Raw genomic sequence first — 19,879 nt, forward strand, 5'->3', positions numbered from 1 at the left:
TTTCTGTAAGTTTTTCCAAAACCTTCTTTTTACCCTCATCTTTGTTCTATAGCACTTTTTTCGTTGACCATTTGAGGGAGGCCTTTCACCTACTAAGGAGTTTTGAGCCATGTTTTGTAATCTCTGCAGATAAAATTACAGCAAGGGATCCACAATGTGAATGAGATAAACAAGAAGTTTGATTACAAGAACCGTCTCGACAAGAAAGACTTGGTGAGTGTTGTGCCCACATGATCAATCTTTTTTTAGCTGGCACCCACAGCATGTCCAGTTGCACATGACACATCTATTAGTTGGCAGATACTTGTTGCAACCTGTTTTTAACTTGACCAAGTCTTTTACTATTTTTCTTAGCTACAGCTTGTATTTGTGTCTGAAATCGTTCACGCTTGCAGGTCATGCTGCCAGTGCTCGAGTGCGCAGATGTAACCGATAACGATGGAGGGAGGCATTATTGGGTCTTCAGTGTCAACTTGAGGGACGGACGCTTCGAAGTTCTTGATTCAAGCAGGATGCTGGACAACATTGAGCTGATGAACACCGCCTCTACCATTGCGGGGGAAGTACGCCAGCTATGGAGGAACCATTACCCAAAGTTCAGCATCGAGCACTTCCAGATTATTGACATTGACGTACCGAAGCAGCTCGGCAAGTAAGACAATAAGCATTTCATTCCTTCTCAATCATATACCATCATTTTGTAGTTTTTAAATTTTTCTACATGTGCAATCTTTAGTATTTTTAAGACACAGTACTAGTCTTCAATCTGTTTTATCATTTTTATGAGTTTCTAATGGATTATCTAGCTAGTTGCAGAGTGGCGCATAAGTAGTTGCACACTGGCACGTAAGCAGTTGCACAGTGGCACATAATGAGTTGCAGTAGAACACAAGCAATTGCACAGTAGGACATAAGCAGTTGCACAGAGTGCATTACCTTTATTTGGTTTTAATTTTATGTGACAATTTTTTTGCCCATTTTTGCACTAATGAGTGTGGGTTGTTCGCACTGCTTAATGCCACCGAGTGGAATGGTAGCCAACTGCCCAACTAAGACCCCAAGGAAGTACTCAACATCAGGAAGAAGCTGGCATATGATTGGGTCACCAGCGTGCACAACACCGCCCCATGGAGGAAGTTGCTGAGATACAACAAGGAGTAGGTCAGTACTATTTTTTCTTTTTTTCTGCTCCGTGGAGGAAGTTGCTGGTTTGTACAATTTTATTAAGTAGATTTTGTAGTTGCACACTACTAGTAATTGCGTTTGCAACTCAATATCATCACTTTTGTTGATACATTAGGAGCACTGGATATACAATTGTTCAACAACTAAATATTTAACCAGTTGCCAACAAAGGCACAAATAGCAACTTTTTTACACAGTGCATGAACTAATTCAAGCAGCATAAATTAGATAAAGAGGAATCATAGATGTTGAATGTGTCCACTTGGTCCCAACATTGCTAAAAAGACATCATTATTTTCCTTTTTTGTTCCAAAGTTACAAATGAGGAAACAGAATCATAGGAGCCTCTGCGGACACACACCAGCAGTGTGCTCTGTAGATTGGCACTGGCTGCATTTGTTTTTCTTCTTTGGGTGTAGCTCTAGCACCGATTTGTAACGTCGACTCTTTGCCCTACCCTTTGTAGTAGACCTTGGAGGATCCCTGGGCACAAAATCATCAGAAGCTTGTGCAAGGGATGCAGCCTCCAACGGGGCAGTAGGACCGTCACGATCACCTGTGTAATAATCATATAAAAAGTTTAGTATTTTTGTTATTGTGCAACCAGCACTGATGTTCTGTGCAACCACACAGTACATTTTGTGCAACTAACTGGTTGTTGTGTGCAAGTTAAGTTGAAAAAAACACCTGCAGTAGCACGGCCTATCATGCTACTTGGATTGTAGTCGCCTATGGGCAGAACATGAAAAACAAGTTAGATTTTTAGCTTGATCCTCAAACTAACACAGCGCACGCAACTAGGCAGCATGTTCTGTTCAACTGGGCACTATGATATGTGCAACTAAAGTCACTCACCCTAGTTTTTGTTTTGGAGTCGGTGAAGGTACTAACCTGGGTGATGAGCCCCCTGAGTCCTGCCTGTAGGTCCATTGGGAGTAGCACAAATGGCACTGCTAGTTGGGCCTGGCAGGGGAGGAGGTCTTTGAGGGTTGGCATTACCTATAGGCAGAACAGGACAAACAAGTCAGTTGTGTTTATCTTTTTGATGCTCGAACTAACATAGCGTGCGCAACTAGGTAGCCTGTTCGGTGCAACTGAGCACCATGATGTGTGCAACTGGAGTTACAGACCTAGTTTGATGGGGAGTTGGTGGCAGGTAATTACCTGGACGACAAGCCCCCTGAGTGCTGCCTGTAGGGCCATTGGGAGGAGCACGCGGGGGAGGAGGTGGTGGAGGATGCCGTGTACAGCTAGGAGGGGGAGGAGGTCCTTGAGGGTTGACATCACCTATATCCAGAACTGGAAAAATAAGTTAGCTGTGTTATCTTGATGCTTGAACTAACACAGCATGCGCAACTAGGCAGTATGTTCTGTCCAAGTGGCTACCATGGTGTGTGCAACTGGGCACAATGATGTGTGCAACTGAAGTTACACACCTAGTTAGATCAGGAGTTGGGGCAGGTAATTACCTGGATGATGAGCCCCCTGATTGCTGCCTGGAGGTGGAGGAGGTCCTCGAGGGTTGCCATCATCTGATGGCCCCGTTGCAGCAGTCGGTTTTTTGTTTTTCTTGGACTTGTTCAGGTGGCCGATCTCAGTACGTGCTGCACGCATATGCTTGTATACAATAGCTTGTGCTGGATCAGAACCACTCGCAAACTTTGCTAGTTTCCGAAAATCGTATATCATGTTCCTCTCCCTTATCTGCTTCTTTGATTGAGGAGGCATTTCATCCGGTTGCTCATAACCAGTCCCTGGCGGACTAGGTACAGCAGTAGGTGTCCACCGTCTTAGCAGGTACCTTTCCGGTATGACATCAACGTCAACATGGGTGAACACCTTGAGGATGTGGCAACAGAGGATGCCGTCCTTGTCCATTTTACAGCACTCACACAAATAGGAACCCTCCTCCACCCTTGCCTGCGCCAAGTAGTTTCGAGAACCATATTTCGCAACAAATTCCTGGTTCGGTCTGAGCTCAAACACATCAGCACCAACTTGGAATGCATTATAACGTCCAATCAGCTCAAACTCTTCTCTGAACTTGCGGTAAAGGTCTCTAGTATAGGTTTTGTAAGCTTGCTTCTCTATTGGGAAGTTGGACCACAACTCAATCTCAAGGTGTTCTGTCCTGTAATCATTGCAGCCTTCCTTGGCAAGGATGTGGTTCTGGATTTTTTCATATTGCTTGACGAAGTTCAGCATTGAGTTGTGTGGGTTCACATATCTTTTGAGGACGGCGTTGAACCCCTCACTACGCTGTGTAGACTGGAGGAAGGGGAAGAACCTGTGTTTGAAGTAGCACGGCACCCAAGTTGACCTGTATTCGTACAACTTGTCAAAGTGCGTGTGTGTCATAGCCTCATACTTCATCATTAACCCAGCCCAATTCTGCTCAAACTCGTCTATAGTGAAGCTAAAGTCAACACACTTGTTGAAATCATCAGAGAGTCCTGGATTTCGGCACAGCAGCCAACCAACTTTTTCCTGAGCCTTTTTCATGATGTGCCATCGACAACAGCGGTGCACGGTGGTTGGAAAGATGCTCTGTATTGACTGCCTCATCGCACCATCCTGATCGGTGATGAAGTTGTCAGGAGGTTTGCCATCCATAGCCTCTAGGAATGCTCCAAAGACCCAATCAAAGCTCGATGCCAACTCCTGCCTCACAAACGCGCAACCCAGCATGAAAGATTGGCCATGTCGGTTTATTCCTATGAAGGGCGCGAACGGCATATTGTACAAGTTGGTCATGTAGGTGGTGTCAAACGATATGCAATCGTGGTACGCCTCTGCATAAGCTTTTCGAGCTGAGCCGTCCACCCAAAATATGTTGACAACTCTGTCCTCTTCATCATATTTCACCTTATAGAAGAAGTCTGGATCGGTTTTTTGTATATCCTTGAAGTGCGCAATTGTCTCAATCAGATCACCCTCCTTTGTGTCATCTCTACGGAAACTTGTACAAAGATTTGTTATTGCCTTTGGTCCGAATGGCACCATCATCTCAGATCCATAGAACTCTGCCATTACATGCATCATTCATCCTGCATAATACAAAAACAAACAGTATATCCTTTTTTAGTTGCACAAATGGCACATCCAGCTGCACAGTAATAGGACACGTGTTGGCACAGAACATAATCGCAGGAAATGGACACCTAGCTGCACCTTTTTAAAAACACTTTGCAGTTTTTGCATACAGGACATTGTGTAGTTGCACAGTAAAGACAATCTAGGTGCACAAGAAGCACCAAAAGTGATATACAAAAAGCATGGGAAGTTGGACACCAGTTTCACAGTTAAGCCATTTCGGTTGCACAGTAGTACCATAACAGTTGCACAGTAGTACCATAACAGTTGCACACTGGACTGCCTAGAGGAAACTTAATTCTTCAAGGGATATAGAAAAACACCACACTTGTAGTCAAGTTGCAGTTATACACGATGCGCAGAAACTCCTTTTCATCAGGTGAGATGCCTTGGTGGGATCTCAAGTATTTGGACAATGATAGTTTGTTCACAAGCGGATGATTGTGGTCACGAACAAAGTGCATCACCTCCCATCGCCGATCTATCAGCTTCACCAACATTTTCGCCTTGCATTCAGTCTGCTTTATTGTCTCACGTTTGCGCTTCTTCTTCTTACTAGTACCAGCCTCCTCTTCAGCAAATATTGGAGGTTCTTCTTCCATCTCCTCATCACTGTTAACAGATTTTGGATCTGGAATAGGGTCCAGGACAGGAGGAGCCTCAGCTCCTCCATCATCAGCTTTAGGCTTCTTGAACTTGTTGCAGCAAAACTGTTGTTTTATCAATTCATTGGTGCGGGCTGTTCGTCTAGAGGTGTTCATCTTGATAGAGAAACCCATCTGTAGTGCGTAGCTGTTGTAGTGATCCTTAGCAATTTGAAGGCTGTCAAACCTCATGCCAACATAGGGTTCCATAGGTTGAGAACCAGCCTCATCCTCTCCTTCTTCTACTTGCACAGCTCTGTCAACAGCGCCAACAGTGGAGCCCGTGTGGCCGCTGCGCCTCGTCGTATTGGTCGCTGCTGCCCGTGCGGACGTGGCGCCTCGCCGTCATCACCGCCGACCTCGTGTGCGCTTGCGCGGCCGCGGCGTCTTGCCGTATTCGCCGCTGCCGCGAGGGAGGAGCCGCCGGCCAATAGGGGAAGCGGCAGGGCGAAAGGGAAAAGGGGATAGATAGCGGTCGGGTGGGATTTTCCAAATAAGGAAACAAGCTAGAAAGGGAAAGGGAATAGGGCGCGCTCCGCACGGTCGAAATCGATCGCTCCCGCGATCGATCGCCAAGGAGTCGTTTCGGTTGCAAGCGCTGATTTGCTCCACCCAAGCGTTGTGGTGAACAGGCACCTCCATGCATCAATTCTTCTCAGCGAGCAGATTTTTTTGTTTTTTGAGGCAAACAACAACAAGCAGATCATGTTGCTACCATCTGGAGCATTTGGACGATGCGTAACGACATGTGCTTTCAGGGCGTACAGTGGACAAGCACGCATGCAATCTTGGAAGGTGCTCTGTGCGGGCGACCAATCTGTGCTGCTGAGAAGATGCATCCAACTCCTAGATCGGCGAAGAGGCGAGTTGCTCAGGATTGCATGGGCGTCGGCCTGAGAGCTTGCAAGAGGAAGACCTGGGATGAGACGCCGAAGATTCATCCAGAGTGAAGAAAAAAAGCAGATGTTCTCTGCACTCCTAGACACTGCTCCTTGTTCTTGATTTGGTCGAGGGCCTAGTCCTTCTGTTTTGTTGAGCTGGCAATGTATTCGTCAGTCTCCCTATCGTGGTAGATGTATGGCCGTTTCTGCGCTCCTTCAGAACGCTGAACTTTTTCCTTTTTATTTCGATGTCTCTGTTCCTTCCATTCAGGCAGGTCCCTAATGCTTGTAACGGTTCTGCTGTGACTCGCGCTTTGCTCCGTTTATAATAAAAATGAAGCGGGGGAAACCCCTTTCGATCAAAAAACAACGAGCAGATCACTAGTAGCTCAACATTCACCATTAGCAGGCCCCACCCCTTAGAAAAAAACAATAACATGCCCCATCACCAGTAGCTCACCATTCACCATTGAAACAGGAAGGGGGCCCGTCACTAGTAGCTCACCATTCACCATTGAAACAGGATGGGACGCGTTTAGGTCTTAGGTCGTTTCCTTTTCTTTCCCACCGATGCGTCACCGAGCCACTCCAGGGCAATTTTCAATCCAGCCCCATGCGGCTAACTTTCAATCTAAGATTAGAAATGCTGGAGAGGGTGAGGCGATCCTTGCATGGAGGATGCACGCTGGCCTGCCGCACAGCAAGCATGAGGGGCAGCGACCAGCGAGTAGGGGAAAATGTTAGGTTACTCTCACCTTCTCTCATTCTTCTTCTCGTTAATTTAGTCCTGGGCTTATATTTCAAAATTAGATTAATATGTGTGAACCGCCGAACTATAAGAGCAGAAACTAGTCAAACTACAAATACAAATGTAAAGAACTAATTGACATTTGAATTGTTTATCCCCTCGTGTAGTAAAAAGATTTAGTCCATTGACATTGGAATTGATATTCACACTTGTTTTATACTTTTTGGCAACTTTTAATGAAAATTTAATTGTTCAGAACCAAACATCTGCATTCTTCCCTTGATGAAGGTTCAGTTCATTAGCCTAGAGTGTTCCGCGTGATATATTTTTTTATGTCTCCACTAGAGGCAAAATTCCCCCCATGTTAGAATTGTGGCTCCGTCCCTGCTTGTCCTAGAAAACCAATTGCCCACGGCGAGCTCCCAAAATTTGATGTCTAACCATTCCCGATGGCAACTTTAGCTGAGGCATGGTAGAGGTCTATGTCATTGCCATCGATCCAAGTCCTATAGGGGGCTATCCATTTGAGCAATGATCGTCTCAGTCGGAGCGCGTGAGCAAACTTGCCCAGCTGAAGCACCCCCAAACTGTCAATGGTGGTAGGGTGGCACACCGCTTCCTAATTGATTATGTCTGCTATCGAACACTTTATCGGAACATGCCCAAATAAACACTCGTCTAATCTTAATGAATTGCATTACTTCGGCCAGATGTGAAGTGGTTTGATATGGTAGATCACAATAGAGTTGAGAACTGCCTTGACTAAAGTCACTCGACCCACCATGTCAAAGTGATTGTCATGCGCCAAGGGAGTAATTTCCATGCAACCTTATCTTCTACATGTTGAGAATGAATTCCTTTGAGCTGCTTTACCAAGAGGAGAAGTCCAAGATATTTCATTGGAAATTGGTTCTTTGAGTCGGGTGGCTTTGAAGAATCACATCGAGGTTATAGCATGACAACAAATAGGTGCGACGGACATCTTGTGGAAGTTGGTACTTGAAGTGGTGACCTTGTTGAAATCTTTTAGGATGTTGGCGAGGGCATCAATGTCCTCCTTGATTGGGGCGTCGATGCCCTGAAGGTTGCCCGTGGGGATGTTCAAAGATTCCTACTTACATTTGGCGCCCTGAGGAATGCCTTTTTTCATAGTTGTGTTGAAGTGCTCATGCATAAAGTTTTCCTTTTCCCCATGCGAGGTCACCCAACTATTAGTATGCTTTAGCGGTTTAGCCTATGAATGAAGTTTTGTGACCGTCTTGCATGAAAAAGGTAATACTAGAGAAAAAACTTGTTTTCCAATTACAAGCTCCAACTGTAAATGGCTTTGAAAGTACTTCATCTCAACATGGTCATCAAACATTGTCAATTATCCAGTGAGGAAAGGAACATCTGCTCTAGGATCAAAAGAAGGGCCATGCCCTAGCGGCACTCATGAGAACTCGGAAAAAGAAATGTACGAGAATTAACAACCTAGGGTGGATGGGTGGGTGGGTGGGGGAGGGGCAGCAGTGCCAACACAAGATCTTTTTTTTGACAAGAGATAGTAGTATTGCCATCAGTATTGTCATGTCTATTTAAAAATCCACATGGAAAAGGTAATACTACTCTATCGTATGGTTGATCTGAATTTTTAGTAGTTCTAGATTTGGTTCCTGGGTCTAGGCGCACCCTATATAGATATTTATTCCCTTTGTCCTGTAATATACGATGTTACTACAATCAGTATAAGAGTATATCGATTGTAAGTAACATATTATATTGTAAGACGGAGGGAGTAGTTTTTTATTTAAAATATAAAAAAGTTCAAAACTTTTCTGTGGAAAACATGGCTTGGATGTTCTACTCACATATGAAGTTTTGTGAATAAATGACTTTGGTGGTCTTCTGGGCAAAAAGACAAATTCACAACTATTGGAAAAACGGGCTCCGGGGACCCAAAGGTTCGAACACTGGGGTGCACTTGTTCTATGCTCTACTCTTCCTTGAGACTACCACGGCAAAGCAACGGCGAGAGCGGGCTGGCCGGCGAGACAACAGCTACCTAGGTTCAGGCCACCTTGCGGTGTAAAACACTAAAACCCTACTCCTGCTTGGTTGTTGGATTGCACTAGTTTGAGGGCTCGAGTACAAGGGTTGGAGATCAGGGATGTCCTCTCTCCTCCGCGGGACCTTGCTCTCCTTTTATTCATGCCTTGGTCCTCTTCCCTCCCCCCCCCAAAAAAAAATATTGGCGGGAAGGGTTGCCACACAACGGCAATTTTGAGAGTGGGCAAGGGCGCTGTCTATCCTGACAAAAGGTGGTCTTTGCCTGCAAAGCCTCCGTCCATGATGCTCCGGTGGGCTCGGTGGTGACTTTCGCCATGCGCGCCCACCGTCTTAACCTTCTTGCACCGATCGGGAAACCTTTGGTGATTGCTTTGGGAATCGACGTGCCTGCATTGCTCCCTTAGCACAAAAGAGGCAATCCTCCTCATCTGCGCCTGCTGGCATGGCCTCTGGTGTCGTCTGTCGCCGCGCGCGTCATCCTTGTGATGTGGCTCAGGACCGCGCGACCGAGCTTGGCGACGCCTGTCTTGAGCACCTCAGGAGGGCGCCTCAGGAAGGCACCTCGCGAGGCGCTTGGTGGAGCCACTTAGTCTGCGGACGACGCCCGCCTCTTAAGGGGGGAAGACCTCGCGGGGCCTAGTCCTGGCGAAAACCCTCGCAGCGACACCTGCTGATGGGCTACCTACTGGGCCTTGGGTATGCACCGCGTCCTAGGCCGAAGGCAGACGGGCTTAGATACCCTCGGTCCCCCGGGCCCGACAGTAGCCCCCGGGCCCGCGGTGTGCATGCCTCAATTCTCCATGGTGGAAAGTAAAACGATGCGGGCCCTAACCTCCCGCGGCCCAGGCGTGACACGTGGCACATGATGGAACGGGGGGATGCGCCCACTTCTCCCACAACGCCTCGGCAATCGTCCGGGCTGACACAAAGCCTACCCACAAGCGGCGCGAGGCCTTCATTGCCTTTCTCGCCTGCGCCTTCCTTGCTTCGCATGATTCCTTCTCCTTCCTCCGGGTCCCTGTCACCTTAGCCCTAGCCGCGTCGCAATGGCCCCTCCTAACGGAAAGAGTGGGGCAGCAAAGGTGACGGTCGGGGAGGCTGCGCCGGAGCCTGCCATGGGCAGGTCCACGGTCATCAATGCTGAGGGGCTTGGTAAGGTCCATCCGATGACCGCCGTCGCCTCCAATGAATGGGGGCCACCCGAATCTAGCCAGCTTCGCGCCCAGTCGCCAAGCTCGACACCACTTCCATCGCTGTCGCCCTCCATTCGCTCTTTGCCGGCCTGCTATCGCCGTTCTCAGATTTCTTCATTGTCGTTCTCTCTTGCTTCCAAGTCCACGCACTGCACCTCGACCCGACCTTTGTCCTCCTTTCAGCCTTCGCCTTCTTGTGAGGCGTTCGTGGGCGTGCCCCCCTCGATGGTGCTACTCTGCCACTTCTTGAGCCTACAGTTGACCGCGGCGAACCAGCGCTCCGGGTGCGTATCGCTCTGCATCACAAAGGATGCAGCTGGCAACGGCATCAACATGGATCTCGCCCACGAAGCGGAGGGCTTCAGGCAGCAGCACGTGTACGTGGACGCGGCCTAGTTTAGCCCCCTGCTGCTGATACCAACATCCCCGGGAGTGTGGAGCTCTGGATGGGAGCACGAAAGGCTCACCGATCCAAGACTAGCGAGGGTGTGGAAGAGGTTGGCCGGCCTGAGGGCGACCGTGGTAATGGTAGTCACGGCAGTGAGGGAGTTCCTCTGCCGACGCATCACCCCCTTCAGTGTCATTCCCGCCTGATGTGGGCCTTCACTGGCCCAGAGGACCCAATGCGGCTGAATACAAGCAGCCTACCTACAGAGGTATTGAGCGGGGTGCTCCACTTGACCGGGGAGAAAGAAGCGGACGACTGCCGGAAGAGCCACTCTTCGAAGACACCATGGTTCTAGGGCTCTCGGCAAGATGCCCGCTTGGCGATGTCATTGGCCTCCTTGTTGACGTCGCGTGGGATGTGCTGCAGCTCCAAGCCAAGGAATCGCTCCTCGAGTTTGCGTACCTCCTGTAGGTAGGCCGCCATGTGCTCGTCCTTAGGCTTGTATTTTTTGTTGAAGAAGTTGACGAGAAGCTGAGTATCACCCTGATAGTGAGGTGCTTAACGCCCTGGGCTGAGGCAGCCTTGAGGCCAGTTATGAGGCCCTCATACTCTGTGATGTTGTTGGCGACCTTTTCACTATGCCCGAAGCAGAGCTGGATAGCGTAATAGAGCTTGTCGTTGGTTGGAGAAGTAAGCACAACCCCACCCCCTGCGCCCTGGCTGGAGAAGGCGTCGTCGAAGTACAAGACCCAGGCACTTGGTGCCACGTCCCCAGGCAGGAGCGATCTGCTTTCGCGAGGCTCTTCCTCGTATGGGTCCGTCCATTCTGCCATGAAGTTAGTGAGGGTCGCACCTTTGATAACCTTGGTGGCACGGAACTCCAGCTGGAAGGCCTGCAACTCGATGTTCCACTCGGCGACTCGGCCCGCCGCGTTGGGGCTGGACAGGATCTACTCCAAGGGGTATGCAAAAATGACCTTGATGGGGCGGCCTTGGAAGTAGTGGCACAACTTCCTAGAGGCGACGAGGAGCGCAGGGAGTAGCTTCTGCTGCATGGGGTAACGCTTGCATGCATCCCTTAGCACTGTGCTGATGAAGTACATGGGGTGCTCGACGAGGTGCGATTTTGTGGTCGCAGCTTACTCCACAGGCGGCTCGCGAGGTCCTGACAGCTCATGAGGCTCGCAAGGCCCAGAGGGCTCGCGGGGCTCGAAGGGCTTCTCCTTGGCGCCGATACGCTTCTCCCGTACCGCCATGAGTGTTGTGTTGGCCATTTGGGGGTGGCCTCTAGATAAAGGAGCAATGGCTCGCGAGGGTGCAACGCGACCATGATGGGCGGGCTCGTGAGGTACTTCTTGAGGTCTTCAAAGGCTGTGCCTACCTCGGGAATCCACTCAGAGGGGTGGGACCTCGTCATGAGCTTGAAGAATGGCAAGGCTCATTCACCGAACTTGGAGATGAAGCTCCCTAGAGAGGCCATACACCCCACCAGCGGCTGCATTTCCTTGAGGGTCCGGGGAGGGCGCATCTTCTCAATGGCTTTGATCTTTTCCAGATTAGCTTTGATTCCCCGGTGGGAGACGAGGAAGCCAAGTAGATTGCCGGAGGGGACTCCGAAGACGCGCTTGTCTAGGTTGAGCTTTAAGTTTACCTTGCACAAGTTGGCCAGTGTTTCCTCCAGGCCCCCCATGAGTGTCCCGGCCTCGCGTGTTTTGAGCACGATGTCGTCGACACATGCCTCGACGTTCCTTCCCAGCTGAGGCCCTAGAGTGATGCGCATGAGCCGCTGGAAGGTGGCGCCAACGCTCCTTAGGCCGAAGGGCATGCAGACATAGAATAATACACCGCAAGGGGAGATGAAGGTTGTCCTTTCCACGTCTTCCGTGTGACGCCCCGAGACCAATGCGCCAGGTGTCTTCCAATTATTCGCCGCCGTTGCCATGTCATTCGCTTGCGTGTTGCATCTTGCCATGTCATCATCCGCATTGCATCTGCATGTTTTCGAAAACTTGCATCCGCCTGGGTCTCCCCGTTCCTTTCTGTCACACCCTAGCTAGTTCAAGCATTAGAGTGTTGCATCATGTTTAAATTCCCAGAAAGCTGAAATGGGGATGACAGAACCCCCAGCACCCCACCTGGAACAACTAGGGTTTACTGAAAAACTTTTTCAATGAACCTGAAATGCCCTTCTAGAAAGCCCACCCTTTTTGTTTTGGGTTAAAACCTTTGACAAAAATGGTGCACATTTTTCTAGGACATCTTAAGGTCATTGGATTAATTCTTATAGTATTTGCATTTGGGCATTTAAATGCTATAAAATATTTTAAATGCTCAAATAATCATAAACTAAAATGTTTGCTGTTGGATATATTCTAAGCAGTAGCCATGATTAATTTTATGATTTTTGGAAATGCCCTGGCATTTTTAATAAAGCCCTGAAGTTACAGAAATAATAGAATAATAAAAAACAGAAAAAGAGAGAGAAAGGAACTTACCTAGCGCAGCCCACCTGGCCCACTGGCCGGACCAACACTTTGCTGGCCCGTGCCAGTCATCGCCTACCTCTGCCAGTAGGCAAAGGAGGGACACGGCGCGTGCGCCTGAGCTCGCCACGCCACCTCCTTGCTCCTCTGCTTCACCTGGCCACCGCCTCGACGCCGCAAACACCTCCTCGATGTCGCCCCGACCTGCCCGACACCTCACACTTCCCCCCTTCTCTCTCCCTCACTCCCTCGACGCCATGGCCGACGCAGCCGCACCCGCGCCGTCGTGAAACCCGCAGCCACCGCCGTCCACTCGTTGCCTCGCCGTGCCAAAAAGTTCTGCCGTCGTCCACTGCTTCGCCTCGACCCATCCCCGAGCGCTCGCTCGCCCCGGAGACGCTACACCGAGCTCGTCCGGATCCGCCATCGCCGGAGATCCCCCTCGCCGCCCCGCTCGCACCAGCTCTTCCCCGAGCTCGCCGTTCGCTCCCCTGCAACCACAGTGAGCCACTGACCCTTCTCCCCCTCTCCGTTCTAGCTCTCGTGCACCGTACGCGCCGCCTTGAGTTCGCCCGCATGCACCGCCGCTTGTGCTCGCCGCCGACGAGTCTCCGGCCATCTAATGGTCCGGCCGTCGTGCCCAGATTCCTCCCCGCACCGCGTAGAGCACGTACGTGCCCCGCATGATCCACCACGACCGTCACAACGACGACCCCGACCTCACCCGAGCCCCGGCGACCACCAAGGTTGACGCCGGTGACGACTCCGGCCACCCCAGGCCCAACCACCTACACCACTCGACCTGGACGAGTGCCCGCGTCACGTAGATGCCCTCCGCCGGCCATTTGGTCGCCGGAGGAAGAAACCCGCACCCCTCCGCCGTCCCTGGCCTTGCCGGTGACGAGCCCCGGGTCAACTCCGGCGAGTTTGACCCGGGTTGACCCCAGTTTGAGTTTCCCCTGACTCACTGACGTGTGGGCCCCAGGCCACTAATTAAACTAGGTTAGTATTAATTTAACACTAACTAAACTTAGTTAGTTAGTTGACACTGACAGACGGGACCCACAGGTCAGGGTTGACCTAGACCGTCTCAGTTGACCGCTGACGTCACACTGACGCCAGGCTGACGCAGTAAATCCTTTTCTGGATTTATTCTTTAATAGGAAATTCCAGAAAATGGCCAAAACTTCTAAAAATCATAGAAAATCAACCATAAATCCAAATGCAAAGATTTATATATGAATTTTGATCAGAAAAATTCAATCTATCCATTGGTAATGGTTTCATGCATGACAAAACAAGATAACCTTGCTGTTTAAGCAAAATAAGATAATGCACTAATAGGGCTATGTTAAATGAACTAACATTTGAATCTTTGATTCAAATGGGTTCATTCCTTTCTGTTTTAGCTTGCATTAGGCCAAGACACATTCATTTTGCCATGTCATAGCATGCAGCATATTGTTGCATATTGTCATGTGTTGATTATGTTCGGTGTGTCTTTCGTGGTAGGTTCTGCCTTCGAGGATAACCCCGAATATCCGTCTGAAGGGCAGTACCCTACTACCACTCCATCAGGCAAGCAACCCATTGATCATTCCGATACAAACCCATGTTCTCGCTTCTGCTCTTGTTTACTGCATTAAGACAACACGATTCAAACTGTTGTGTGTTGCGGTAGTTGAACCCTTATCCTCTGCATGACCTGTCATTGCCACAATAATTAGATGAAACCCACTAGCATGTGTAGGAGTTGATTGAGCCATGTATGTGTTTCCTACCTTGCTATGCCTGCTATGCTTAGAGTTGTGTCAGGTCTGGTTCATCTAGGTGATAGGCTAGAGTGAAATGATTGTGTCGGTAATGTGAGGGATGTGTTGAACATGTTTTGGTAAAGGTATCGATGAGAGGCCATGTAGGAGTACATGGTGGGTTGTTTCATTGAGGACGTCCATAAGAACTGAGATCTGTATGCGTGATTTAAGATTCAGCTACTACCACACATTGGGCCCTGAAATATGACCCCGCTCGACTTACTGACCCCTCTCGTCCTCTGTCCAGGAGTTGCAACTTGTTTCTGGTGTTTGTAGGTTATGTGTTGGCAGCCGTGCGTAGTGCTGACCCTAGGGGTGGGCTATGATGCGGTAGATACACCGTGGCACGGTGTACCGAGTCACCCGTTTGGTGTCTCGGGAACCCTGCACACATCGTTTGGGGCCGTTGAGGACACCCCGACCGGATTTCCTTGCGGATGGAACCTGAATAGGCGATAAACCTGGACTAGAGACTTGTGTGGTTAGTCAGGTCGTGGTCTACACCCACGTCGGTTTTCGCTTGAAGTCTGCCGAGCACATGTCGTGTGCAGACGCTGAGTGGTGGAAACATGTGTGGCGAAGTACACCCCTGCAGGGTATAAAACTATTCGAATAGCCGCGTCCGGGGTAAAGGACTACTTGGTTGCCTATACAGTTCATAGACAAGTTAATGGATACTACTAAAAGACTCAAGATAAGTGTGAGTACCGAGGATGGCCCTCTCGTAGGATGACGAGGGAGGATCCCCGGTGTAGTATTGTGTTGGTGATTAGTGGACTCGTGTGCGAAAACTGTTTTATTAGTGGTGTTCCGTAGGATAGCTTAGCCAAGAGTCAAAGCTGGCTTGCTGCAATAACTCCACCACCTTCTTGAGAATGAGCATGTATAGTAGGTTCTGATGTAAGACTTGCTGAGTACCTTTGTACTCATGTTTGCTTAATTACTGTTTTCAGACGACAACACCGCCCCCTCCGATGGGTTTTATGTAGATCTCGACGTCGATGAGTGACTTGCCACCCAGGTGGTGATCATGGCCATGGAGGGCCCTATGTAGATAGACATGCTTCGAGAAGCCTTCTTGCTTTCTAGTGTTTGTACTCAGACTATTTTCTTCCGCATGTGCTTGTATGCTTGTATGACTTGAGTGTCGGGTCATGTGACCCCTACCTGTATGAACATGTTATGTATGGCTCTCTGGAGCCTTTAAATAAAGTACTTGAGTTGTAGATTTTTGTTGTGATGCCATGTTGTATTTGCACATATCGAGCATATTGTGTGTATGATTGAAATGCTTGGTATGTGTGGGATCCGACAATCTAGTTGTTTATCCTTGGCAGCCTTTCTTATGGGGAAATGTAGTCTAGTGCTCCTCGAGCCATAGTAGTCCGCTACAGCCCGGTTCACCGGAGTCCTGCTAGCCCAGCACTACTACTCAGGACACTTGACTGGCCGGCATGTGTTTCACTTCGTTCCTATGTCTGTCCCTTCGAGGAAATGTCACGCGGTGACTTCCGGAGTCCTGCCTAGCCTGCTACAGCCCGGGTTCCCCGGAGTCCTGTTAGCCCAGTGCTACAGCCCAGATTCACACGCTGATGACCGACATGCTCGATATGATTCACCTTTTTTTATCTCGACCGTCGGATTTCAATCGGAAGATCCAAACTTCCCTCCTTTCCATATATATAGTCCACCCCTAGTCTAATTTGAGACAAAACCGTAAAATTTAGCAAGATGTCCCATCCTCCCATTCCTCCGCCGCCACCAACTCACCATCTACCTCGGGATCCCTCCCGATCCCGAATCCACCATTCAACAGCCCCCTCCATCCACCAGCGCCTCCTCTGCTCGATCCCGAGGGGATCACGAGCAGCTCACCACCGGCTACCAGCAGCAGCAGCACCAGGATCCCATCGCCCTCACATGCGCCCCTTCTTCTCCATCCCTGCCTTCTACTCCCTCCTCTGCTCTAATCCCTCTCTCTCTCTCCTTCTCCTGCTTCCGCAGGTACCAAAGGACCTCTACCCCGATGCCATGGACAGGAGTCGCCGCTACCAAGTTCCACCTCGTGCGGGCTTGCCAAGTCCCAAGCTGCCCCGGATCTGGAGGGGATCACCGCCGCCGCGCCTTTTCCCGACCCCCACGACCTCCTCCGGCCCCGTTCCGGTCGAAGGCCGCCGTCGTCGCTCTGGTTCGGCGTGACCAGTTCATCTACCTCATGTCTCGTCCTCGTTGCACGGAGGAGGAACGCCCGCGCCCAGTCCGTCTTCAAGCCAAGCCTCTTCACTGAACAGTAGGGAACCAGGAGCACCAACATCCGGCCACCTCGAGTCCCCGACGCCAGCGAGCCATCACCTCCTGCCGACGCCTCTGCCACCCAGGAACCTCATGGCCGCCCGACCCCCCTGCTACTTCGCGTTGCGTCGGGACCTCGCTTCCACCACCAGATCTGGTGACTTCCGCCTCGACCCCGTGACGGCCATGCCACCTCAAGTCGAGGCCGCTGCTTCCCCTTCCGCCGGATCCGCCGCCTACAGGCCTCGTCTCGGTCGGACCCGCTGCTGCCGCTCCCCTGCTTTCCTTGCTTGAACTGCTGCCATGCTCATCTCGTTTCAGCGACGCTCGCCCGTGCCCGTTGACCGCGCCGTCAAGCCAGCCTAGCGATTGGGCCTCCTCCATGCGCGTGGGCCTTAGCCACATCCATCCCCGCCTCTCCCGACCAACTCCTCTGCCTGACCGGGCCAGGCCCACAGTTAGCAGATCCCCTTCAACCCCTTTCTTGTGCACTATGGCCCAGCAGATTCGGCCCATGTCCTTTTTTCCCTCTCTGTGATTTTTAGCTATTATCCCAGGTACGTCCATTTTGCAGACAAGTCCCCCTAGTTCATGCATTTAATAACTCACAAATGGTGCATCGGTTTAAAATGATTTGCATATGAAAAATGACTAGAATTTCATCTAGTTCCATAATATGCCACTTTCATCCATGTTTGAAATGTTCAAAATGATGTTTGCTTTATTTTACTTAAATAACATGCTAAAATGATTTAATTCATAACTAAATAGTCGTAGCTCCATTATTAATAAACTTTATATGTAAATGGGGTAGAAAAGTGCATAGTTTAACATGGTGCACTCATCGAGCACGTTCAACAACTCTAAAATTATGGTTAGGGCAGAATAGTTCCAAACCTAAAATATGCACATGAGGAGTTTCCGAACTTGTTGTTTGTTGGTTCCGGCCTCATTTAAACTTGCCTAGATAGATAGTTTTCTTATGCTTCACCTATTGCCATGCTAACCAACATTTAATATTGTTGAGTACATAAACGGGAGAGAACTAAATAAGTGTTGTGGTGTTTTGTCTATATGCAACTCGTTGCATATTGAGCTCCACTTAACTTGTAGAGTTGTTTGTGCACTTTGCCATGCCATGCATATTTAAACCGGACATGCATCATACTTGGTTGTGCATCATGCCATGTTTATGTGATGGTTGTTTACTATGTTGCTTGCTTCTTTCCGGGTAGCTTCTCTCGTTAGCTTCGGTTCCGTTCCGGAGTTGTGAGGATCCGTTCGACTACTTCCATTTGTCTTCTTCATGGATTCGTTCTTCTTCCTTGTGGGATCTCAGGCAAGATGACCATACCCTCGAAATCACTTCTATCTTTGCTTGTTAGTTGTTTGCTCTATTGCTATGCCGCGATACCTACCACTTGCTATATCATGCCTCCCATATTGCCATGCCAAACCCCTAACCCTCCTTTCCTACCAAACCGTTGTTTGGCTATGTTACCGCTTTGCTCAGCCCCTCTTATAGCGTTGCTAGTTGCAGGTGAAGTTGAAGTTTGTTCCATGTTGGAACATGGATTTTGTTGGGATATCACAATATCTCTTATTTTAATTAATGCATCTATATACTTGGTAAAGGGTGGATGGCTCGGCCTTATGTCTGGTGTTTTGTTCCACTCTTGCTGCCCTAGTTTCTGTCATACCGGTGTTATGTTCCTTGATTTTGCGTTCCTTACACGGTTGGGTGTTATGGGGACCCTTTGATAGTTCGCTTTGAATAAAACTCCTCCAGCAAGGCCCAACTTTGGTTTTACCATTTGCCTCACCACCACCTAATTTTCCCTTGGGAGTCGTGCTCCCGAGGGTCATCTTTATTTTAACCCCCCCGGGCCAGTGCTTCTCTAAGTGTTGGTCCAAACTGGGCGATGTCCGGCGCGCCCTGGGCAACTAGGGTCTATGCCAACCCGACGTCTTGCCCATCCGATGTGCCCTGAGAACGAGATATGTGCAGCTCCTATCGGGATTTGTCGGCACATTCGGCCGGTCTTGCTGGTCTTGTTTTACCACTGTCGAAATGTCTTGTAACCAGGATTTCGAGTCTGATCGGGTCTTCCTGGGAGAAGGAATATCCTTCGTTGACCGTGAGAGCTTGTGATGGGCTAAGTTGGGACACCCCTGCAGGGTTTGAACTTTTGAAAGCCGTGCCCGCGGTTATGGGCAGATGGGAATTTGTTAATATCCGGCTGTAGAGAACTTGGCACTTAACTTAATTAAAATGAATCAACCACATGTGTAGCCGTGATGGTCTCTTCTCAGCAGAGTCCGGGAAGTGAACATGTGTCGGAGTAAGTGACCACGGGTAGCCTAGTCGGCTCCCCCTGGCCTTTCTAAAAAAATTACGAGCCGATCCGGCTCTCAAGAATCCAAGACATGGGGCCGCCTTCCCCTGGACGGCTGTCTCCCAGGCCGGCTATTGGAAGGCGGCCCGATTTCAGCCCTCATGAAGAAAGCCGCGGGAGGGCCGGCTCCGAGGAGCCGGCTGCGAGAAGGCCGCCTCCAAGGAGCCGGCTCCCATAAAGAGGTCAAGACCGTACCCTCGAAGTCTGCATCCACATAACGACGATGTGACGGGGCGTGGCTACAGTGAAGCCTGCCACCCCCGAATCTCGGAGCGCGCCTGGTACAGTGCGCCGTACGGGTGGCCATGACCCGTCCGGCGCAGCACTGTTGCCACGTTGACCCTGATGTCATCCACGACAGGCTACCAGTACGGCCCACGGGCGGTGGGCCCCTTCGGGCAGAGAGACACCCGAAGGCGGCCTGGCCTCCCCCAGTCGGCCCAAGACGGAGCTGGCTCTCTCCAGCCGGCTTGCCACCCCCTCGAAGGAGACGCCCCATTAAGGAGACAAGACGCGGTGAGGCTACAGTGGTCACCCGTCGGACGGCAGCACTGTAAGCACGCTTACCTCGGCGAAGCTCTCGTCACCAAGATTGAGCAACAGTAACCAGCCACCGACAAGACCCTGGACAGTGGGGCCTGCCTGTTGACCAAGGAGCCGGTAGCCGGTGGGACCCACCAGCCGCGGGCCCCGGCAGCCGGCGCCGAAGCCGG

General features: G+C 50.2%; 2 protein-coding genes and 1 pseudogene across 2 annotated transcripts; all 3 read right to left on the minus strand.

Annotated features, from left to right (window-relative positions):
- Positions 1-1,520: 1,520 nt before the first annotated feature.
- LOC125516669 (protein FAR1-RELATED SEQUENCE 5-like) lies at positions 1,521-3,983 on the minus strand. The gene is made up of 5 exons (XM_087531220.1): positions 2,655-3,983; positions 2,350-2,484; positions 2,077-2,184; positions 1,873-1,914; positions 1,521-1,741 (listed from the first exon to the last, which is right to left on the minus strand). The coding sequence occupies exons 1-5, from the start codon at positions 3,937-3,939 to the stop codon at positions 1,521-1,523; spliced, it is 1,791 nt and encodes a 596-aa protein (XP_087387346.1). The 5' UTR covers positions 3,940-3,983.
- A 6,549-nt stretch (positions 3,984-10,532) lies between these two features.
- Positions 10,533-11,455, minus strand: LOC147964682 (uncharacterized). The gene is made up of 3 exons (XM_087530106.1): positions 11,325-11,455; positions 10,724-11,120; positions 10,533-10,679 (listed from the first exon to the last, which is right to left on the minus strand). The coding sequence occupies exons 1-3, from the start codon at positions 11,453-11,455 to the stop codon at positions 10,533-10,535; spliced, it is 675 nt and encodes a 224-aa protein (XP_087386232.1).
- Positions 11,456-11,619: 164 nt separating this feature from the next.
- LOC147964683 (uncharacterized) overlaps positions 11,620-19,879 on the minus strand; it is a 51,733-nt pseudogene continuing 43,473 nt past the window's right edge.

Source organism: Triticum urartu, chromosome 6A, assembly GCF_056163025.1.
Source record: "Triticum urartu cultivar PI428250 chromosome 6A, HENAU_Tu73, whole genome shotgun sequence".
Lineage (NCBI taxonomy): Eukaryota > Viridiplantae > Streptophyta > Magnoliopsida > Poales > Poaceae > Triticum > Triticum urartu.